This window comes from Schistocerca cancellata, unplaced genomic scaffold, assembly GCF_023864275.1.
Source record: "Schistocerca cancellata isolate TAMUIC-IGC-003103 unplaced genomic scaffold, iqSchCanc2.1 HiC_scaffold_1092, whole genome shotgun sequence".
Classification (NCBI taxonomy): Eukaryota; Metazoa; Arthropoda; class Insecta; order Orthoptera; family Acrididae; genus Schistocerca; species Schistocerca cancellata.
The window spans coordinates 2249427-2275057 of NW_026047091.1; the positions used below are offsets into that span (position 1 = coordinate 2249427).

General features: G+C 42.5%; 1 protein-coding gene across 1 annotated transcript in view; it reads right to left on the reverse strand.

Moving 5' to 3' along the window:
- LOC126154493 (dipeptidase 1-like) overlaps nucleotides 1-25631 on the reverse strand; it is a 1598597-nt gene that overhangs the window by 945953 nt on the left and 627013 nt on the right. The window contains exon 4 of the mRNA XM_049916146.1: nucleotides 15060-15168. Coding sequence (XP_049772103.1) covers nucleotides 15060-15168 — 109 coding nt within the window. The remainder of the gene's footprint in view (nucleotides 1-15059; nucleotides 15169-25631) is intronic.

Genomic DNA, 25631 nt, shown 5'->3' on the forward strand with positions numbered 1-25631 from the left:
CCGAGATATGATTCCGTCCGTCAAAGGAAGTCACACCTTTTCACTTACCCCAGTAAAATTTTATGATCATCAGAACGGAAAGGTTTCTAAATGCCAACAGAGTAGTTCCCTTGTTTTGATCCACCAGAGCTGATTTTGTGGGTTCATAAACCGCTTTATCTGCAAAGACTCTTTTACGTCAATCGTACTCAGTAGCTGTTGAAAGATATTTGTCAAAAAGTGGTTCAATGTCTTGTTGCAAGTTGATTTCCTCAAACGTTTTTGGTACCTCGAGAAGTATCGGGACGAGTGTAGCTAGAGCTTATTTCGTTATTTCTCTTTTACGAGTGACTTTTACTAACCTGTACTTTTGTCTTTAACTTATCTTAACTCGTGACTATTCACGTTGGTTTGTAGGATGTATGAGTCTGGCGACGTACCGTCCAACTTCCGTAAAATTCCGAAGACTGCAAGAGCTGACAAGTGCTAGAAGTATCGCACAATCACCTTAATAGCTCTTGCAACCAAGTTGCTGACAAGAATAACATACGGAAGAATTGGAAAGGAAATGGAGGATGTGTTAGATGACGATCAGTTTGTAACGCCGGAAATGCATATCCTCCTATTTCCATCTAATGTACTATGAATTTTTTCCTTATTTTGTTACCTGAAGATATGACATTTCTGTGTCTTTATATATTGTAATTGTTTTACTATATATATATATATATATATATATATATATATATATATATATATATATATATACCGGGTGTTTCAAAAATGACCGGTATATTTGAAACGGCAATAAAAACTAAACGAGCAGCGATGGAAATACACCGTTTGTTGCAATATGCTTGGGACAACAGTACATTTTCAGGCGGACAAACTTTCGAAATTACAGTAGTTACAATTTTCAACAACAGATGGCGCTGCAAGTGATGTGAAAGATATAGAAGACAACGCAGTCTGTGGGTGCGCCATTCTGTACGTCGTCTTTCTGCTGTAAGCGTGTGCTGTTCACAACGTGCAAGTGTGCTGTAGACAACATGGTTTATTCCTTAGAACAGAGGATTTTTCTGGTGTTGGAATTCCACCGCCTAGAACACAGTGTTGTTGCAACAAGACGAAGTTTTCAACGGAGGTTTAATGTAACCAAAAGACCGAAAAGCGAAACAATAAAGAATCTGTTTGAAAAATCTCAACAGACTGGGAACGTGACGGATGAACGTGCTGGAAAGTTAGGGCGACCGCGTATGGCAACCACAGAGGGCAACGCGCAGCAGGTGCAGCAGGTGGTCCAACAGCGGCCTCGGGTTTCCGTTCGCGGTGTTGCAGCTGTGGTCCAAATGACGCCAACGTCCACGTATCGTCTCGTGCGCCAGAGTTTACACCTCTATCCATACAAAATTCAAACGCGGCAACCCCTCAGCGCCGCTACCATTGCTGCACGAGAGACATTCGCTAACGATATAGCGCACAGGATTGATGACGGCGATATGCATGTGGGCAGCATTTGGTTTACTGACGAAGCTTATTTTTACCTGGACGGCTTCGTCAGTAAACAGAACTGGCGCATATGGGGAACTGAAAAGCCCCATGTTCAGTCCCATCGTCCCTGCATCCTCAAAAAGTACTGGTCTGGGCCGCCATTTCTTCCAAAGGAATCATTGGCCCATTTTTCAGATCCGAAACGATTACTGCATCACGCTATCTGGACATTCTTCGTGAATTTGTGGCGGTACAAACTGCCTTAGACGACATTGCGAACACCTCGTGGTTTATGCAAGATGGTGCCCGGCCACATCGCACGGCCGACGTCTTTAATTTCCTGAATGAATATTTCGATGATCGTGTGATTGCTTTGGGCTCTCCAAAACATACAGGAGGCGGCGTGGATTGGCCTCCCTATTCGCCAGACATGAACCCCTGTGACTTCTTTCTGTGGGGACACTTGAAAGACCAGGTGTACCGCCAGAATCCAGAAACAATTGAACAGCTGAAGCAGTACATCTCATCTGCATGTGAAGCCATTCCGCCAGACACGTTGTCAAAGGTTTCGGGTAATTTCATTCAGTGACTACGCCATATTATTGCTACGCATGGTGGATATGTGGAAAATATCGTACTATAGAGTTTCCCAGACTGCAGCGCCATCTGTTGTTGAAAATTGTAACTACTGTAATTTCGAAAGTTTGTCTGCCTGAAAATGTACTGTTGTCCCAAGCATATTGCAACAAACGGTGTATTTCTATCGCTGCTCGTTTAGTTTTTATTGCCGTTTCAAATATACCGCTCATTTTTGAAACACCCTGTATATATATATATATATATATATATATATATATATATATATATATATATATGCATTTATGTCGCTGTATAATTGGTTTGTTTTGTGAATATTATTTGTATTTTTACGCTGGGTCTTGCCTAGGGAAAACTATGCTATCGAACGAATACATCGATAGGTCGTGTGGAGAATCAAAGTGTGTAGGATCTTTGGTAGTGGGAACTCTGCTGCGCGGAGCGCAAGCAGAGGGGAGTCTAGCTGGGGTAGTGCAGTGGAGCAGGTGTGTTGTGTGAAGCTCCCGCGAGTTGCCGCGCTTTCGGGGTTTGGCGGCATGTAATTGCGCTCGACTTGCTATGTTAGTTTCTGACATGGTGTCGCAGACGGGAGCGTTAGCTGGCACACATCAAGAGCCCGTTTCGGCTGGAGACCGTGTCGAGAAGAAGGCGCGCCAACATCCAGCTTCAGCAACAGCGACGGCCGACAATGAGTGACTGTCGCCACCTCCTCGATCGACGACTTCAAACCATCAATCAACCAACAAGGAAGACTGGTAGCACGTAAAGTTTTAGAACTGTATGGCAGACCTCAGCTTTTCAAACTGTTAAAATTTTCTCACTAAATTACAGCAAGGTAGCATGAACCTTTGTTGCTCATTGTCCCAATTGCATTACCAAGCAGGGTCCCTTCCTTTTCCGAAATGAACTCGTGTGTCGTTGAAATTCAAACGCAAGCATTAAAGTAATATCATTCCATTTCACTGCTTTAATTTCAAAGTTCAATTAAGGTATTCACAGCTGGCTACAATATTTACATTACACAAGCACAAATTAAGAGTACGAGTTTTGGCACCATATTTTAGCTTACCTGTGACTGCAGCTCAGCTTGGTACGTACTAAATTTTACTATTGTTAATTGAAAAATCTCATATAAAGATGTGAAACAAATACTAACAAAGAGATAGAGGGGCTGGCCAGTACTTACCTCAGCTCAGTACAGCCGATAGATACACATAAAACAGAACCGAAAATTACATTCCTAGCTTTCGGAACAGATGTTCTGTTCCGAAAGCTAGGAATGTAATTTTCGGTTCTGTTTTATGTGTATCTATCGGCTGTACTGAGCTGAGGTAAGTACTGGCCAGCCCCTCTATCTCTTTGTTAGTATTTGTTTCACTATTGTTAATGATGTTCTGTTCCGAAAGCTAGGAATGTAATTTTCGGTTCTGTTTTATGTGTATCTATCGGCTGTACTGAGCTGAGGTAAGTACTGGCCAGCCCCTCTATCTCTTTGTTAGTATTTGTTTCACTATTGTTAATTGTTCAGAATCATTTAATTCAGGTTCAAAGTTAAATCTCTTATTTCTGAATTGTGTAGATTCAAGTAGCTTTTGAAATGATTGTTCAGTTAGCCCAAGACTAACGTTATTATATTGAATTTCGTAGTGCTTCAGAAACAAAGTTCACTATTAATTTCAGTCACTAAGTTAACCTTCAATTTTCCGGTTTTATTAATTCTTTTGCTAAATTAAGTCAAAGTGTAGCGAAATTTATTACTTCTGACAAACTTTCAGTTTTCACACAACACGTGTCAACCTTCAGTTGCCACGCTTTTATTGCTAATTATATGTGCAATAACCTTTCTTTTTCAGTTATTATAGTAGTTGTCCATAGGACTGGCGACCGCAATTTTCCCCAAATCTCAAATATCTAATTAACGCCAATTAATTGTTAACGTGACGACCGCACATTTACTTTCTTTATTAACTTTACTCCTTTCCAAAATTAATTTCCACGAATTTCATCTGCATTTTTCCTTTCATTTAGATGTAACCCTTTCCTCCCTCTTTACCGACAGATTAACTTCGGTGACGATTGCTTTTCCCAAATTTCCATTAGGTACACGCGGTTTAATTTTTCCCTGTCACTAAGGTCGATAAGTGAGGGGAAGGTTACAAGTCAAGCTTTAGCAAAGGTAAAGGGACCGCAGAGGCAATTCTGATGTTGCGGTTGATAACGGAAGCAAGACTCAAGAAAAATCAGGACACGATCATAGGATTTGTCGGCCTATAAAAAGCTTTCGACAATGTAAAATAGTGCAAGATGTTGAAATTCTGAGAAAAATTGGGAGAGACGGGTACTAATACAATGTGTACAAGAGCCAAAAGAGAATGATAAGAGTGGACGACCAAGAACGAGGTGCTCGGATTAAAAGGGCGTAAGACAGAGATCTAGTCTTTCACTTCTACTGTTTAATCTGTACATCGAAGAAGCAATGATGGAAATAAAAGAAAGGTTCACGAGCGGAATTAAAATTCAGTGTGAGAGGATATCAGTCACACGTTTCGCTGATGACATTGCTATACCGTGTGGAAGTGAAGATGTACATGATCTGCTGAACGGAATAGAGTCTAATGAGTACAGAATATGGACTGAGAGTAAATCGAAGAAAGACGAAAGTAATGAGAATTAGCAAAAATGAGAACAGCGAGAAACTTAACATCAGGACTGACGGTCACGAGGTAGACGAAGTTAAGGAAATCTACTACCCAGGCAGCAAAATAACCAAAGACGGACGGAGCAAAGAGTACATCAAAACGACACCAGCTTTGCCGAAAAAGGCATTCCAGGCCAAGAGAAGTCTATTGGTATCAAACATAGGTCTTAATTTGAGGAAGAAATTTCTGAGAATGTTCGTCTGGAGCACAGCGTTGTATGGTAGTGAAATATGGACTGTGGGAAAACCGGAAGAGATGAGAATCGAAGCATCTGAGATGTGCTACAGACAAATGTTGAAAGTTATCTGGACTGGTAAGGTAAGGAATGGGGAGGTTCTGCACTGAATCAGAGAGGAAAGGAATATGTGGAAAACACTGACGAGGATAAGGGACAGGATGACAGAACATCAGGGAATGACTTCCATGGTACTAGAGGGAGCTGCAGAGGGCAAAAACTGTAGAGGATGACAGAGATTCACTAGATACACTTGTGTATATATACATTGTAGTAATATGTTTGGTATGAGGTCAAATATTTACGTCAAAACTCTCATACTGTAATTATGTTTACTTCGTTTTCCTCATTGTGTATGTGATGTTGTCACTAGTACTTTGGTCACATCAGGTAGACCGACCACTGCGTAGTGTAATTAGTAACTGTTATACACAGCATAAGATACAGAAGCACGTGCCTCAGAGAAAGCTGGCAGAGCAAGAGAACAAGAGGCAGCGTCTGAACTGAGCAAAGGTCTAACGCGAGAATATGCGTGTCAGCACTCTCACCATGGCACTAGGTTCAAACAGCTTAGTATATCAGCTCAGTAGACACGGATTAGCTGGAAGGCCGTTGTCACTACACAAGTTCCCGCCACCATTCGTCACCAGTTGAATCTGTGTGTAAGCGAGTAGCGAGTGCGACGAATGAACGTCAACGTCGGTGAAAGCTTACGACCGCCCGCCACTCAGCATCGCAGCGAACGATGCTGTGGCTCTTTTTCCGATTGTGATAGTGCATAACTACCGATCTGATGCCATCATATAAGCATGTGTGAGCTAATTAAAAGTATCTTTGAGGTTGCAGTGAAGTGATTTGAATGTTCAGCTTAATAATTAGTAGCATTTACCAAATTATGCACTTCTTCCAAATTGATGAAAGAATATTTTTTCCTGACGTTTTCAACTTTCAGTCCAGTTCCACTGTTTTGCCAATGAAAATTGCGTACGACACAGTCAGCTCTATACAAACCTTTAGACATAGTAAATTGCAATGCAAGGTGCGTTTGGGTGAATGGCCTCAGAAAACAAAGGAAGGATGGATTACTTAAATACTTCTACTGCCCTTCACAGCAAATATCATTAGCTGCAAGACACGTATAGTATTGGTTGTAACGCTGTTGTGAACTGTTAGCAAATGCTTGTGGAATCGCTCGAAGCACCATGGTCACAAGGAACGTCTGCAGAGCTCAAGTATTTCAGGCTCAAAATGGCTCTGAGCATTATGGGACTTAACTTCTTAGGTCATCAGTCCCATAGAACTTTGAACTCCTTAAACCTAACTAACCTAAAAACGTCACACACATCCATGCCCGAGGCAGGATTCGAACCTGCGACCGTAGCGGTCGCGGGGTTCCAGACTGCAGCGCCTAGAACCGCTCGGCCACATCGGCCGATATTTCAGGTCCATATGGCTCTAAGCACTATGGGACTTAACATCTGAGGTCATCAGTCACCTAGACTTATGACTACTTAAACCTAACTAACCTAAGGACATCACACACATCCATGGCCGAGGCAGGATTCGAACCTGCGACCGTAGCAGCAGAGCGGTTCCGGACTGAAGCGCCTAGAACCACTCGGCCACAGCGGCCGGAAGTCTTTCAAGGCTACAAGAGTTGGTATATAGGACATCCGCAACTGAGAGGCACACAATAATTACTTCAGCTGTACTAATATTTATTTCGGTGACCAAACTGTTGTTTCTAATGTCAGTATATCTGCCAAAACACCATCAATATAAGAATAATTTCTTATTGTTGCTCTGTTTTGTGCCGTCGCTATAGGATTCCCTCCGTGAGAGGACATCACAGTTTTTCACTTTCCCCCGTAAAATTTTATGACCGTCACAGTGGAAAGGTTGCCAAATGCCTGTGCCGCACCGCACTTGCAGATCCCCGGCGTGGCCTCCATATAGTAGTGGCTTGCGTTCTACTGGGACTGTTGATATCTTTAAAAATATGAGCAATCTGATATATCGATATTTAAAAATATACCTTTATCGACTCGTGATTTATATAAAAGAAGTATCGACATACCGATACATAGGCGGAAAAAATATCGACGTACCTGCCTATAAAAATATCAGCTGCACATTGTAAATATACTGCCAGTTTGAGAGCTGTATATTTAAGTGTTGATTTATTACCAGATAGTCTGTAAATCAAGAAGCTAGCAGCCTGCCTATCACACTTAGAGCAAGAACTGAAAGGAAAACGATGCACGTTCATGCTTGGCGATAACCACTTACCTAACAATGGTAACTGCATGTAACAGGCGCAGCAAAAAGTGTCCAACGGATCCGTCATTCAGATTTGTCCGGAACACTTCATGCCGACTTCCCTGTTTTTCCATTTCTTCAAACGCCAGCGACCTAGCAGTTGCAGTGTCAAAATTGCCTGGTGAAGCTAAACGTTTCAGTTTCTGATGGTAGCGCCGAGCGCCGATTACGTCAGCATCTCCCCTCACACGTCCCCGTGCCCCGCAGTCTTGTCATTTAGATTTTCGTTTACCATTTTACGGCTACTGTTTTTGAAGAACGTCGATGTGAAGAAAAAGCAAACTAGTTGCGATAATTTTTTTTAACACAATTGGTGTGTTGTTTCTTGTCATCGGAAATCATATTATTCCATTGAGCCGCCATCAACCAGTGCAATCAATGTTGTTCTTCTGTACCACATACAGTTGCTTCACACAGCCAAAGAGAAAGATTGGAACTTTGTATGATCAAGGCACACCTGTACAAATAAAGTGGCATAAACTGATAGTGGACACCTTTTCGGACTTAAGATCATTTGAGAAAGATTGAATGTAGTAGTGAGGCTCCTTCACACAGTGAACGTAAAATTATATCCTACCACAATTTCAAAATAAGTACTTCAAATATTGTCCGAAAATTGTAAAGAATATAAAATACATTTAAAAATATCAACACTCGTTATTGCCATTTTGCAGTCCGTACATCCATAAATCGCGGGAAAAATATCTTAACAGTCCACCTAATTTTCGATATTCTTCTGTAGCACCACATGTCAGACGCTTCGATATGCTTCTCACTGTCCACGCTTTACTATCATTCAATATTGTCTTCCAAACGCACATTCTCAGAAATTTCTTCTTCACATTAAGGTCTGTGTTTGATACTGGTGGACTTCTTTCGGCCAGGAATGATCTCTTTGCTCGTGTTAGTCTGCTTTTTATGTACACCTTGCTTCACCCGTCCTGAGCAATTTTGCTTCCAAGGTAACAGAATTCCACAACTTGTTGCTGCGACCCGCCACGAATTCTTCTTCTGTGCCAACCGATTCGTCTCAGACTAGTACTTGCACCCTACGCTCACCGTTGTGTGTTGGCTGTATTGCAACTTGTGTCCTTCTCTCCAGATTTTGCCCTATACAGTTCCCCCTATTACCATGATGACCAATTTTGATATTAAGCTTCTCGCTATTGTCATTTCTGCTACTCCTGATACTTTCGTCCTTCTTCTGTTTACTCTCGGTCCATATTCGATATTTATGAGACTGTTTATTCTATTCATCAGATCCTTACTTTTAAATAAAGCGAAAAGCAGCAACTTTGGTACAGTACAACCTCCAAAATATATGTCTGTGCAACACAGCGATTTCTGTCAGCGGTCTGATGACGTCACGATCCGGTCCTTGCGTACGTACATACACCGAGGTGACAAAAGACATGGGATATCGATATGCAGAAGCACAGATGGCGGTAGTGTCGGGTACACGAGATGCGTGTGAAGAGGTTTCCCACGTGATTTTAGCAGCACGACGGGAGTTAACAGACTCTGTACGCGGAATGGTATTTGGAGCTAGACGCATGCGACATTCCATTTCGGAAATTGTTTGAGAATTCTACATTCTGATATCCACAGTGTCAAGAGTGAGCCGAGAATACCAATGTTCAGCCATTACATCTGACCACAGACAATGCAGTGGCCAACGGCCTTCACTCGACGACCGAGAGCATCGGCGTTGGCGCAGAGTTTTCAGTGCTAACAGAGGGACCAACACTGCACGAAACAGCCACAGAAACCAATGTGAGGCGTATGACGAACGTATCCGTTACGACAGTGCAGCGATATCTGGCGTTAATGGGCTAGGCAGCATTCGACCAACGCAAGTATCTTTGGTAGCAATACGAGGTCGCCTGCAGTTCTTCTCCGATATCGTAACCATATCGGTTGGACGCTACACGACTGGAAAACCGTGGCCTGGTCATATGAGGCCCCACGAAGCCATGGAGCCCAGTTGACAACAAGGCGCAGTGCAAGCTGGTTGTGGCTCCACAATGGTGTGGGCTGTGCTTACATGGAATGGAATGGACTGGGTCCTCTGGTTCAACTGAAACTAACATTTACTGGAAATGGTTATATTCGACTACATGTACATCATTTGCAGACATTCACGGACTTTATATTCCCGAACAACGATGGATTTTTTTATAAACGACAATGCGTCATGTTACCGAGTTACAATTGTCCGTGATTGGTTTGAAGAACGTTGTGGACAGTCTGAGTGAATGATTTGGCCACCCAGATCACCCGACAGGAATCCCATCGAACATTTATGGGACACAAGCGAGAGGTCAGTTCGTGCTCAAAATCCTGCAACGGCAACACTTTCGCAGTTATGGACGGCCATTGAGGCAGTACGGTCAATATTTCTGAAGGTGGCTTCTAACGAACCCCATCCAACGTCGAGTTGCCGCACCATCCCACGACTTTTGTCACCTCAGTGCTTAACACAGCCATGTAACGCCTTTGAACTTCGTGCGTCCGTGACAACAAGGGTAGCACTTTGTCGTATTGTCTGCATCATCAGACGAAGTAGTGTGCTTGTCACAGTAACAAGTGAAATTGTTAGTTACTGTTGCTCATCCGAATCAACTATAAACAAATCTTAAGTTTCTGCTGGATCCTTTGCTTGTCAGTATTCAGCCTTCATATGTAAAGAAATAATACAACTGTAACGTCATAATTATTATGTTATTACCATCTGTACTTATTGTTTGAATATAGAATTGTGTTACAGTCTTTTGGAACATATAGTTTGTTGTAGCAATTTATTGAACTAGGTGTTAGAACTGTATATGTTACATCGACATCTATTATGTGATTACATCTGGATAAATTATACAACATTCACGACGTTGTTCGTTCGTATAAAATGCAGCACCCATGGTACTAATTGGTTTGGTTTAGAAGCGCTGAGAACGACTGTGCAGACTCACAAAGAAAACCAATGGTCTGCATCTTGAAGTATCTTGCGTCGGCCAATGAAATGCAGAAGAGGAGTGGCCTATGCCGCCAGAAGTTTCTATTAAGCGTGAAGAAAGTGGTGTATTTCAAAAATATCGGTGACGAAACTTTTATAAAAAAGCGTTCAATATTTTCAAACGGTTTAAATCGTTATTTTTTAAATTAAAAGGAATGTAGCGGTCGTGATGGAACCATGAGGTATTTATTGGATTTCTGTAAATGCTGTGGCGCCGTTTATGTGCAATTCGTGGGACTAATTTCTAGCTATTAATTATGTTATATCGTCTCAGATATTAATTCTGTGATGCCTCTGTGATGTTTGTGCCTTACTAGCATTTAATAAAAGCTAAACGGTACTGGACACAGACAGTTTATTACTGTCTGTAGCACTTTATTAGCACAAAGTAGTCACCATGTCACACGATATCGCTATGTACAGGCGGTTAATATTTTAAATAAGTAATCGTTACGGCTGTCTGGTGTTTTCAAATTGGTTGAACAGTTTACAGTGTTATATATCTCCTATTGAAATGATTTTTCCTGATGACGAAAATTTGCTTCAAGTCGTTTCTGAAAGAGTTGCTTCAATTGTACTGATTTATGAGTAAAGGGAGTTATACTCCTTCAGCTATCTTTAAAAACTCACTTGCTCTGGAAAATCATCCTTTATTAATAGTTTACTTCAAAAACAGAGGTCAGGTATGTGGTCACTCAGCAGTGTACACTGATCATATTACTATAATTATAAGTGTTCGTTTGCATCGTATGAGTTTTATTGACAGTAAATATATGGCTATGAATTTTGAGCTATAGTTCTCGTAGTGTTTATGCTGTCCAACAAAGTGCACTGTTGCCACGATTTACAACATTTATACAATGATCAGGTAATGTAAGGTAGGGAAGTCGTGTTCTTTGTCAGTCTGTGAATTGTGTGAAACTTAATTCTGTTTGTTATCGTATTGCAGCGGTATATCGCATCCTCTGAGTTGTATAACGACGCGCATCCAGCATTTGCCTACACGAGCGTAGAAAACTTGAAAAGAAGGCTCCTAGGCTCACTTCCTGGCTGTTGTTTTTTTCTTTTTTTTTAATGGTTTTCCTGACGTTTCGCCAGCAGGTAAGTCCGACATTGTCAAATGTTCACCCTTCATCAGCACTTCGCCACCAGCAGTGAAGGGTAAATCCTTGAACAAAGCCAGACACTCCTACTGGATAAACATCAGGAAAATTACCAAAAAAATTTTGTCAGACGATTCCGAGACGAAAGTTAACCGACAATAGGTCAACTAGTGGACATGAAAGTCCCAACTGCTGTGTAGACGCCGGCTGCCTATGAATCAGACCAAGAGTCGTTAACCCGTCGCTAGAATTCGATAAGGATCTGGCTCATCTTGTCTGACAAGCTGTAAAAGCAGGTACAAATGAATTTCAAACTCTTGAACAAAAATTTATTGTTATTATAGACAGGCTAAGGATCTCGCCAAGTTCAAAACACCGTTTCTCGTCAGCAGACTGAAGCCACGTCGGCCGTGGCTTCCGTTTGGATGTGTAACGACGTACTGTTGGCGCTCTCCTTTTGCCGCTACGACAAAATGGAGGACAGGTTGTGGTGTTTAGTCGCTGATCACCCGTCTGTACGGCAATGTCCTGCACTAGATCCCAAACCTCTCCGCAGTGTCTAACGGAGAGAGGGCATGTGACTCTGTTGATGCTGATTCTTCTGTGGGATGAGGACGTTAAGCTCGGGGCCCCTTGGTGCTGTACCAGAGGAACATGCTATGTATCCCCACTGGGTTTCACTCTCTCCATTCTCTCATCATCATCCATCATAAGGCAGCATACCATAGTTTACATACACTCATTACAGTCAACTGTAGTTACCAGAGACATAACTGTCACACAGAGCGAAGGAAACGTGCCACAGTGTGCGAACGAAAGGAAAAGCCGTTCGTATCAAGTGGCTGAACCTTTCATTCTGTGTCTCCCAGCCAACCAAGTCATATGACTTCACATTTTAGAAATAATCAGTTTAATCTCTCTTATGTTATATTTCCTGATTTTCAGTTCTATGTCAGTATAGATGTTTTCATATGGACAATGGCTATGCTTGACTTTTTTTTTTTTTGTCATCAGGGTACTGACTGGTTTGATGCGGCCCGCCACGAATTCCTTTCCTGTGCTAACCTCTTCATCTCAGAGTAGCACTTGCAACCTACGTCCTCAATTATTTGCTTGACGTATTCCAAACTATGTCTTCCTCTACAGTTTTTGCCCTCTACAGCTCTCTCTAGTACCATGGAAGTCATTCTCTCATGTCTTAGCAGATGTCCTGTCATCCTGTCCCTTCTCCTTATCAGTGTTTTCCACATTTTCCTTTCCTCTCCTATTCCGCGTAGAACCTCCTCATTCCTTACTTTATCAGTCCACCTAATTTTCAACATTCGTCTATAGCACCACATCTCAAATGCTTCGATTCTCTTCTGTTCCGGTTTTCCCACAGTCCATGTTTCACTACCATACAATGCTGTACTCCAGACGTACATCCTCAGAAATTTCTTCCTCAAATTAAGGCCGGTATTTGATATTAGTAGACTTCTCTTGGCCAGAAATGCCTTTTTTGCCATAGCGAGTCTGCTTTTGATGTCCTCCTTGCTCCGACCGTCATTGGTTATTTTACTGCCTAGGTAGCAGAATTCCTTAACTTCATTGACTTCGTGACCATCAATCCTGATGTTAAGATTCTCGCTGTCCTCATTTCTACTACTTCTCATTACCTTCGTCTTTCTCCGATTTACTCTCAAACCATACTGTGTACTCATTAGACTGTTCATTCCGTTCAGCAGATCATTTCTTCCATCATTGCTTCCTCGATTTACAGATTGAAGAGTAGGGGCGAAAGGCTACAGCCTTGTCTTACACCCTTCTTAATACGAGCACTTCGTTCTTGATCGTCCACTCTTATTATTCCCTCTTGGTTGTTGTACATACTGTATATGACCCGTCTCTCCCTATAGCTTACCCCTACTTTTTTCAGAATCTCGAACAGCTTGCACCATTTTATATTGTCGAACGCTTTTTCCAGGTCGAAAAATCCTACGAAAGTGTCTTGGGTTTTCTTTAGCCTCGCTTCCATTATTAGCCGTAACGTCAGAACTGCCTCTCTCGTCCCTTTACTTTTCCTAAAGCCAAACTGATCGTCACCTAGCCCATTCTCAATTTTCTATTCCATTCTTCTGTATATTATTCTTGTAAGCAGCTTCGATGCATGAGCTGTTAAGCTGATTGTGCGATAATTCTCGCACTTGTCATCTCTTGCCGTCTTCGGAATTGTGTGGATGATGCTTTTCCGAAAATCAGGTGGTATATCGCCAGACTCATATATTCTACACACCAACGTGAATAGTCGTTTTGTTGCCACTTCCACCAATGATTTTAGAAATTCTGATGGAATGTTATCTATCCCTTCTGCCTTATTTGACCGTAAGTCCTCCAAAGCTCTTTTAAATTCCGATTCTAATACTGGATCCCCTATCTCTTCTAAATCGACTCCTGTTTCTTCTTCTATCACAACAGACAAATCTTCACCCTCACAGAGGCTTTCAATGTATTCTTTCCACCTGTCTGCTTTCTCCTCTGCATTTAACAGTGGAATTCCCGCTGCACTCTTAATGTTACCACCGTTGCTTTTAATGTCACCAAAGGTTGTTTTGACTTTCCTGTATGCTGACTCTGCCCTTCCGACAATCATATCTTTTTCGATGTCTTCACATTTTTCCTGCAGGCATTTCGTCTTAGCTTCCCTGCACTTCCTATTTATTTCATTCCTCAGCGACTTGTATTTCTGTATTCCTGATTTTCCCGGAACATGTTTGTACTTCCTCCTTTCATCAATCAACTCAAGTATTTCTTCTGTTACCCATGGTTGCTTCGCAGCTACCTTCTTTGTACCTATGTTTTCCTCCCCAACTTCTGTGATGGCCCTTTTTAGAGATGTGCATTCCTCTTCAACTGTACTGCCTACGGCGCTATTCCTTATTGCTGTATCTATAGCGTTAGAGAACTTCAAACGTATCTCGTCATTCCTTAGTACTTCCGTATCCCACTTCTTTGCATATTGATTCTTCCTGACTAATGTCTTGAACTTCAGCCTACTCTTCATCACTACTATATTGTGATCTGAGTCTATATCTGCTCCTGGGTACGCCTTACAATCCAGTATCTGATTTCGGAATCTCTGTCTGACCATGATGTAATCTAATTGAAATCTGCCCGTATCTCCCGGCCTTTTCCAAGTACACCTTCTCCTCTTGTGATTCTTGAACAGGGTATTCGCTATTACTAGCTGAAAATTGTTACAGAATTCAATTAGTCTTTCTCCTCTTTCATTCCTTGTCCCAAGCCCATATTCTCCTCTAACCTTATCTTCTACTCCTTCACCTGCAAGTGCAAGTGCTTGCTTGACATATGATTGTAAAATGACATTACATACAATAATTCATACTGTACGAAACTGTTGTGATACCTCTTTCCAATACTGTTTTTTGAAAAGTTTCGAGTAATTGTTTTTAGCCTACGATTGGTAAATATGCAGAAAAGAGGTCATCTCAGTGATCGAAGGTTACCCGGATGACACCCATAAAGCCACCACGGTGACTTGTACGCTCGTTTCCACAGACAAAGCAAGTTACGTTGGCATCCCTAGGCACCCACGCTGGCGCTTTGCGTTGGTAGCCCTGGGTACTCACCGCGGTCCCTGTCGGCGCGGCGCGCCGCCACGTGCTCGGCCAGCCGCTCCGGAACTACGTCACCGTTGGGCAGCTTCCGGTCGAGGCCAGGCGAGGAGGCGACCCGGGTCTGCCAACAACACAGAAGCAGCCATGCAGACTGCGCCTACATGCGGAACAATTGTGTGCGAAGCTGTTGAACAGAGCAGGCGCTGACTGCAACCTCTGGTTCGTCAGCAAAGCTGGGCTCTACTTCACATTTACCAGTAAAATTATCAAAGATCTGCTAGATAAGGAGAAGCCGAATTCATGAATTGAAAATCGCATCACCACCTTCGATTCACAATGGACTAGCTCATTTTCTGTCAAGCTACCCCATTATTGCCCTAATTATACATCTACATTTACACACCACGCGCAACGTCACTGCACGTTTCTAGTACTGCTGTCATTTCCTCCCTTTCCTGCTCCCGTTACGAATGGCTGTTGGTCACGACCTTATGACGTCTAATTTTCTTCTTGTGGTCACTTAGAGAGATGTTTGTAGACCGTTCCTGGTTCAAATGGTTCAAATGGCTCGAGCACTATGGAACTTAACTTCTGAGGTTATCAGTCCCCTAGAACTTAGAACTTAAACCTAACTAACCTGAGGACATCACATACATCCATGCCCGAGGCAGGATTCGAACCTGTGACCATAGCGGTCGCGTGGTTCCAGACTGAAACGCCTAGAGCCGCTCGGCCACTCAGGCCGGCTCGTTCCTGGTAAGTAGGTTCTCGTAAATTTAACGGTAAACGTCCACTTATGAGCAATTTCTCTTTCATAGCGTCAGCCAATAGTCTGGGAAATATCTCGGTAATGCTCTCACGTGTATTAAAAGATTCCTTACAAAATAGGCCGACCTTCTCTGAATTTTTCAGTCTCCTCTTAACAGTGGCTAGCAATTATGCCAGACTGACAAGCAATGCTCAACACCCAAGTGAACGATTGTTGTGTAATATTGTATTCGCGAAGTACACTTGGAGTGAAATGTGGCAAGAAGAGAACCCTCTACAGAATAGTTGATATGAGATGGCTTGTTTGAACGAAGCAGCTACACGGATTCGTCACAGGGTCAAATAGAGTTGGGCAGCAGCTGTGGCAAAGACAGATGGCAAGACAGACCACCAACAATTTAGAGTGATTTTTTGATAAAAATAGCCGGAGTATGTAGATTAGGTACTTGAGTGGTCACTTACACTGATCTAATCTTAACTAATAGTATAGTCCTAGATCCAGTGGATATAACCTCCCACATCTGGTTTCGCTGTTCTCGGCGGCAACTGTAGATGAGTCATAAGACCCTCGCTGAGACACTATTCTGATACAGTGTGACGATTATCCGACCATGTTGTTGAGGTACTATCTGCTGCATTCACATTTGGGAAATGAAAGTCCACTTTGGAACTATTTGTTTGACGTAAGGCGATTTTGTAACATAGTGATAGTCGTCTACGCCCTCATCTATTCTATGCAGGCTTCCCCCCCCCCCTCCCCCCGCCATCTTCGGGAGAGCACAGCATGTAAAACGCTTGATGGATTTTCCACTGAATCCCAGTATCTCCTACCGAGAAAGGAAACAAAGTTAGAAAGCTTGGAGACTGTCAGTGTCCCAGACAAGGTTATTACACTGCCTAGTAAGTCCACATCTCAGTAATTTGTTTGTTGATAGATACGCAGTTTGGTTTTAGGTAGAAAATATCAGTAGAAAGTCCGGCGCTATGCTTTTTACGTAAGTTGAAGCATTATAGAACTAGCGGAAAAGCTCACGAATGGTTCCTTTCGTATCTTTGAAAAAAGAAGCTGCATGCTTTTCTCCAGTGTCAGAAAGCAGGCAACTTATCGGAATTTGTCTTGGTTGCTATAAAGTAGGTGAAGGAGCACGGTTCTTACGAAATGCGAAGGAAATATATAAAAAACTGCAGTATGTATAGTATACAGTGTCACCAAACATGTTCCATAGTGAAGCTAATATGTGCTAGTATGTTGCCAAGTTAAGCACAAGCGCGTGCTATTCAGGGCTGAAAAAATAGAATCGGAAGTAAGGCAACATCGTGTGCAATTTATAATCTGTATACCGCATTACATGCATTACTTAAGGCATCTTTTAAGACATAATAGATATTTCTTGTAATAATTTATGGCAGGTATTGAGTGCAGGAGTGCCGGCAGTAAACTTGCACAAATTCACTCTGATTCAGTTTGCTCTAATATTTTTATATTCAGATTATACAACGGATAGTGATACGAAATCATTCCCTATTCCCCTATGATTACCATGTATTACAATTTATCTCTGCTCGTTTATAGTGGGGGAACTGTTTTTCTTTTATATATCGTACCTCTGATGGAGCAATTAGAACACCAAAAACGTTCATACGCATTTTACTGTGTCTATGTTTATTTTGTTCTCGTATTTCGTGTAAGCTATTTTGCACAGATTTTACCATGGTTAGAAAATGCGTTATAAAATACACAATTTTACCGCTACTCTTTGATTGAAGACAATCGATTTCGGTCTAACATCAGTCCGCCTTCGGTTCTCCTAGATTAAGGTGCGCGATGTATGGCATTCTACTGAGGCTGGAATCTCGTCGATATTTTTCTTTTAGTTCATCTTTAAAACCGAGCGGGGTGGTGCAGTGGTTAGACACTGGACTCGCATTCGGTAGGACGACGGTTCAATCCCGCGTCCGGCCATCCTGATTTAGGTTTTCCGTGATTTCCCTAAATCACTCCAGGCAAATGCCGGGACGGTTCCTCTGAAAGGGCAGGGCCGATTTCCTTCCCAATCGTTCCCTAATCCGTTGAGACCGATGACCACGCTGTCTGGTCTCCTTCCCCAAACCAACCAACCAACCTTCATCTTTAAGCCACTTCTGCTCACAATACTTCTTGAGGTTGTTTCACACTTCATTCTTAACATCAGTATTCACTTTTCAAACAATGGAACCACTTCTAACGGTATGCACTTCTTTGTAAAGCACAGTCCTTGTACAGACGTCAGTAACTGCAGTTTTCTTCATTGGTGCATATTAACCACCACACTTTTTGTGGTAGGCAGCATGAGACATATTTGAAGTAGGCTGTGCTGAAAAGCGTTTAGGAAGGCTAAAAATTGCATTATAAAATACACAGCTGTGCCAGTGTTTTTTAATTGAAGATGGGAGGCCACCCTCAACAGACAGGCGTACGTTGCACATCTTAATCCAGGAGACCCGAACATGGTCTGAATGTTGTGCCGCAACCGATTGTCTTCAATAACAAATAGTGCTACAGTTTTGTATTCTATAATGCAACTTCTAATTTTACATTTATATCTTAGAGTCTGACTTTATCTCTGAGATAATCCAACAACAACATATCGTTCGTGGAATAAGGAAGGCTAATATTTCGGTTCTGTATTGCTTCTGGTCTCTAGTTCTCCAAACACCACTGTATTACAGTACAAAATTCATATTTGTCGTTCAACGATCCACATCACAAGTATGTACTCTGTCCCCGCCTTCAGCATTAATACCATAATACAACTAAGATAGGAATTTTTATTTTCATTCATAATATTATTAATTGTTTGTAAAGCAGTAATTAATTGTCTTTTAGAATATTTGCAGTAATTGTCTTCTACATCGGCTGTTTGTGCTACAATACTTCATGGATCGTTACCACACGACACTGTCAGAATAATTTCGTGTCGGGCCAGAGGTATACAAAAGTGAACCTATATAGCCATGACATTACCATCACGCCACAGACTACGAACTCGAACCGAGCGGTCTAAGGCGCTGCAGTCACGGACTGTGTGGCTGGTCCCGGCGGAGGTTCGAGTCCTCCTTCGGGCATGGGTGTGTGTGTTAGTCCTTAGGATAATGTAGGTTAAGTAGTGGGTAAGCTTTGGAACTGATGACGTTAGCAGTTAAGTCCCATAAGATTTCACACACATTTGAACATTTTTTTACAAACTCGAAACTAATAGACAAAGTATAAATATTAATAAAAAAAAGATCAAGGAGCTATGAGCCAACTCAGCATCAACTGAGAATGTTAGAAACGTATGAAAGGTATACTTCGACAGTTAATACATCCTGTCACCTTGGTTAGTCATTCAGACATGATTGTAGCATAGGTATGAGTTGAACTACTAACTACAAGCAACAGATGACCACTTTCCAGTTCCAGAAACACACTATTTAACAGATTCCATGCGGACAGTGACGCATGCTGAAAGCTACGAAACATGAAAGCAGAACACGGAAAGTGCGTTAGTGCTGACCGAGGGCTTGTTATTATAACTGAAAGCATCTGCTCGAACACAGATACTTGAAAGTGTAAATTAAATGGAAGTTAAGTGGCTGTGTCAGCACTTTTCATAAAAAGTTAAGCACAGTCATTTTGAAACATAAAGTCTGAACAAAACATCACACCGTGCAGTTCTCTTACTGTAGTCTCTCACTGAGAGATATTCGCAGACAAAACTAGATTTCTGTCTTTATTCATTGTTGACGACCACACACAACTACACACAACAATGCATGTAAAATTTCTATACTTTAATTTCGTACTGTGTTCAGAATTTGTATTAAACGCAAATATGGCTATAGTCTGGAACCGACAATATACTTGGAATGGTATACGTGTGGCGACATGTGCAAGCAGCGGACACAGTCCGGTAGCGAGTTACAGCCTGCCCAGAGGAGCTGCTGCTGGCAAGGGGACCATCACACCCGGTAACCACGGATTTCGATGACTCTTAGGTATGTTGTGGAGAGTACCTGGCCAGCGGCAGTTCAGGCCACGGCCCTCAGTTTTATGTGTACCTATCACAATTGTAACATTAGTCATTCTTCGACCACGAGAACGTAGCGCAGCTGTTAATATTCGCGGCTATTATTCCGGCACTACTGGTTCAAACCCTCCTTTCATTCAAAATTTCATTGAATAGAAGATTATTAGATACCACACGTCACGCAGAATTATTCGAAAGTAGTCATAATCGTCGTAGTATTTCCATTTATAAATCATACGTTAAACTTTCTTCAATCGTGTATTGTGTTTGTTACAGAACTGGTTTATTCCGTACCATTTCCTTCACTTTCTGTGCTAAATCAGAATTCCATGTGGTATTTGGCATAGAAGCAACAGAAACACAAATCCGTACAGCACCACCACATTTAATGAAAGGAACTGCCTTGCAGACACTCACAATTTCCAGGAGCCGGAAAACACAGTTCGTTTGAATTCGAAAAGATATTTCCTTCTTCGATCAACCTCGATGCGAACCTTGAGTATTTTATAACTATTGTGAAAGCAGGTACACTAAATCGATGCATAATTAGGGAACATATTTTTATGAAATCTTCCATCGAGTGATTTCCCTATTAGTCTTTAGCAAGTATGGAGCATGTAGTGTCCTCGTCGCCACTGTAGGGTCTTGTACTGCATCGAAGCAAGGGAGACGATGTTGTTACGTGTGGCTAGTACCCTCTTCCTACAACACAAATGCACACATAGATTAATACGGTTCTTTATTTATATGAACTGGCACATTTACTTGGATTGAATAGAGTCAATGTGTTGTGGTACAAGCTCATCAGTAATAGTCCTCTTGCAGACAAAATCGGTAATCTTGCTGTTACAAACTGTAGTCTCGCCATAGTCACTAATCTGGTCCCTGTGCACTGTCGTAACCTGTTATGAACTCAGCCCGCTCTGGGAGTGGATGGCAGATGCCAGACTGGAAGTGAACCAGTGGGCCCGGTCAGCGGCGGCCACCCAAGTACCTGCTGTCGGGAGGGCGTTGGCGGCCTGTTGCTTGTCGGTGTGTCTCTGGTCTCTCTCATGGTAGGCGCACCACGTCCAGCCACTACTATCGATCTTCACACTACATCTTTGCCGAATGGTGTGCTGGCGACAGCTTACAACAGCACAGAGCATTATGATTTTCTGTGAAAATTGTAACCTGCCTATAAAAGTAAACATCACAGGGATGCAAAAGTGGAGTACATGTAAGTGGGATAATTTTTATGGTGAAGGCATATGGCGTTCTTTCGTTTACAAAAATGTGGCTCATCATTATTCCCTCACCACGTACCAATAACATAAAAACAAGTATTCGTACCGTAGCCGCTGCGCTACACTCGGTTAATCGAAAGACGACTAACGTTAAGAGTATACTAGCTACATATGAAACTTCAACGCCGATTTTCTCTGAAGTTCGGGGCCGTCGCATGAACCACCGCTAGCCAGGTACTCGGGACAGGTTACTCTACAACATACCTAAGACTCACTGAAGTCCATAATCAATACGTATGATGGTTCCCTTGTGAATCACAGCTGCTGCAAGGAACGGTTGAGATGGAATCTACCGAAGGAACGAATATGTTGCAGACACATAAATAACATCCTAGCATCACGGAGCTACTTGTATGTAACACTATGCATCATGTAACTCGGAGGATGCCTATTATATTGACAAGGCAACGAAATTTTAATAGCATTAAGGAATACATTGTCATAGAAAAACCGATAGTTTTATTTTATATGAGCAAATAAGGTGAATTGTGGAAAGGCGTTTTTCTGTCGATGAACCCTAGCCCATTCAAAATTTATTGGGGCTCTGCATGAAAGATGTTATTTGGTTATGGCTGTGGGATTGAGTAACTGTGTTACTTTAGCAGCGCTTTAAATATCACCCATTCCTATTTTAGACTCGTAACAGATCAGTACTACATCAACGAGTAGTGCCTGGTGGCTGGCATTCGCGAGGACGACGGTTCAAACACGCGTCCAGCCATCCTGATTTAGGTTTACCTTGATTTTCCTAAATCGCTTCAGGCAAATGCCGGGATGGTTCCTTTGAAAGGGCACGGCCGTCTTCGTTCCCCATTCTTCCGTAATCTGACGAGACCGATGACCTCGCTGTTTGGTGCCCCCCCCCCCCCCCCCTAAATCAAACAACCATCCAACCTGGTGGCTGCGGGATATGCAGCTATGAAACTATAAAACCAGAACAGAGGCGAACGGGGAATCATTCTAGAGACGAAGCATGCCCCAAATGGAGATATTCACTCACATAAGCGGTTTCGACACAGCGTAAATCGTTGTGGCCGGTGCATGGGTTGAGGAACCGGGAGGGCACGGGGCGGACGAGAGGAGGGTGTGGAAGAGGAGACAGTTGACACCAACCCCATCCTCGCCCATTGAATCTTATGCATACAGGGTGATCAAAAAGCCAGAATAATGTAGATAGAGAGGTGAAAATTGACACATGGGGTTTTATTAGAACAAAAAAAAAGCAAAGTTCACAAAATGTCCGACAGATGGCGCTGGACAGCAAAACGTCAGTAACTGCTACCGTGATAGGTGAGAGGTACGTCGATATGTTACAGAATCTCATCATCCCCAGCCTGGCTGATAAACACCTACTAGAACGTACGATGTTTATGCAGGATGGCGCTCCACCCCATATTGCTAGACGCGTGAAAGATGTCCTGCGCGCGTCGTTTGGTGATGGTCGTGTGCTCAGCCGCCCCTTTCGTCATGCTTGGCCTCCCAGGTCCCCAGACCTGAGTCCGTGCGATTATTGGCTTTGGGGTTACCTGAAGTCGCAAGTGTATCGTGATCGACCGACATCTCTAGGGGTGCTGAAAGACAACATCCGACGCCAATGCCTCACCATAACTCCGGACATGCTTTACAGTGCTGTTCACAACATTATTCCTCGACTACAGCTATTGTTGAGGAATGATGGTGGACATATTGAGCATTTCCTGTAAAGAACGTCATCTTTGCTTTATCTTACTTTGTTATGCTAATTATTGCTATTCTGATAACATGAAGCGCCATCTGTCACCCATTTTTGAACGTTTGCATTTTTTTGGACCTAATGAAACCTCATGTCATTCCAAGCATGTGTATCAATTTGTACCTCTCTATCTATCTACATTATTCCACGATTTACTCAGTTTTCAAATTTATACTGACTTTTTCATCACCCGGTATATTCAGTGGATAACCACGCATACTCTGAGATATAATAAATCCTACTAAATCTAGTTCGACGGCCTGTCCACTCTGCAAAGCAGGCTAGACGTCGGTATGTGGCAGATCTGATGACGGAGTACACAGCTGGTGCAGATACAGGTCTTTCACAGCACACCGTTAAGAGCAGGAGACGACGAGTTGCCTGTTACCCGACGACACCGTCAGTTACGACTGCACTAGGCGCTGCATCATCCAGCCGAGCAAGTGCCAGGTACATGCATTTCGTTACATACGCAGATCAGTGGGGACAGTATTACGCTATGGGGAACATTCACCTGGGCTTCCTTGGGACCTGTGGTAGTAAACGAAGGCAGCATGTCTTCTGTAGACTACGTGAAGGTTATTACGGACCACCCGCACCCCGTCGAGCTTCATGTCGCCACCGAAGAGGTAGCGCCTGCCAGCAGCATGACTTACTGTTTCACAAGGCTAGAGTGGTTTGAATAACACAGCCTAAATCGAAACAAGGCCCTGGGAGTAGACAACATTCCATTAGAACTACTGACAGCCTTGGGAGAGACAGGTCTACCGAAACGCTACCATCTGGTGAGCAAGATGTATGAGACAGGCGAAATACCCCCAGACTTCATGAAGAATATAATAATTCCAATCCCAAAGAAAGCAGGTGTTGACAGATGTGAAAATTACCGTACTATCAGATTAATAAGTCACAGCAACGAAATACTAACAGCCGACCTCGGGGAAGATCAGTTTGGATTCCGTAGAAATATTGGAACACGTGAGGCAATATTGACCCTACGACTTATCTTAGAAAATAGGTTAAGGAAACGCAAACCTACGTTTCTAGCATTTGTAGACTCAGAAAAAGCTTTTGAAAATGTTGACTGGAATACTCTCTTTCAAATTCTGAAGGTGGCAGGGGTAAAATTCAGGGAGCGAAAGGCTATTTACAATTTGTACAGAAACCAGAAGGCAGTTATAAGAGTCGAGGGACATGAAAGGGAAGCAATGGTTGGGAAGGGAGTGACACAGGGTTGTAGCCTATCCCCGATGTTATTCAATCTGTATATTGAGCAAGCAGAAAGGAAACAAAAGAAAAATTCGGAGTAGGAATTAAAATCCATGGAGGAGAAATAAAAACTTTGAGGTTCGCCGATGACATTGTAATTGTGTCAGAGACAGCAAAGGATCTGGAAGACCAGCTGAACGGAACGGACAGTATCTTGAAAGGAGGATATAAAATGAACATCAACAAAAGGAAAACGAGGGTAATGGAATGTAGTCGAATGAAATCAGGTGATGCTGAGAAAATTGGATTATGAAATGAGACGCTTAATGCAGTAAAGGGGTTTTGCTATTTGGGGAGCAAAATAACTGATGATGGTCGAAGTAGAGAGATTATAAAATGGAGACTGGCAATAACAAGAAAAGCGTTGCTGAAGAAGAAAAATTTGTTAACATCGAGCATAGATTTAAGTGTCAGGAAGTTGTTCTTGAAACTATTTGTATGGAGTGTAGCAATATATGGAAGTGAAACATGGACGATATATAGTTTGGATAAGAAAAGAATAGAAGCTTTCGAAATGTGGTGCTACAGAAGAATGCTGAAGATTAGATGGGTAGATCACATAAGTAATGAGGAGGTATTGAATAGAATTGGAGAGAAGAGAACTTTGTTGCGCAAATTGACTAGAAGGAGGGATCGGTTGGTAGGGCATATTCTGAGGCATCAAGGGACCACCAATGTAGTATTGGAGGGCAGCGTGGAGGGTAAAAATCGTAGAGGGAGACCAAGAGATGAATACACTAAACACATTCAGAAGGATGTAGGTTGCGGTAGATACTGGGAGATGAAGAAGCTTGCACATGGCAGAGTAGCGTGGAGAGCTGCATCAAACCAGTCCCCGGACTGAAGACCAGAACAACAATGACAGTGAACTTACGTTAATGTCTTGTGGACCAAACTCGCCTGATCTGAAACCCACGAAAAGCTTCTGGGAATTTACCAAGTGCCTGCTTTGCGCGCATAAATCTTTCCCAGTTGGAAATTAGAAAAAAATCAGGCAACAATATTAGAGACAACTGAATAGTTTCCATTTTTACTACTAGCTAGGTACTGCGAGATACAATGTGTAAGAAAATCTCTAACAACTACTGAAGAAAATATTACACGTAAAATAAAAATAAAACGCATGGGAAACCAACAGTCGTCTGTAATATACACCGCTTGAAAAACATGAAACATTGAGAAGGAAAGGGAGAAACGAAATGAAACATAAAGGGTAGGGGATGTCGTTTCAGTGATTACAAAGTCGAGTCACATATACAAAGAACTTGCCAGGATAAGTCCACTTATGAGCATGAAGTGCAACTGCCTGGACGCAAGCGCTGATCCCGTCTGGAAGGGCGTCATAAAGCTCCTGCAGGCTCTCCGTAGGCGTGCTGGTACACGACGGTCACAAACGGTTTTCCGTGTTCTGGATACTGCTACTGGGACGAAGTTGACCTCAGAGCTGGTGGCACACATTTTCTGTCGACGACATACCTTA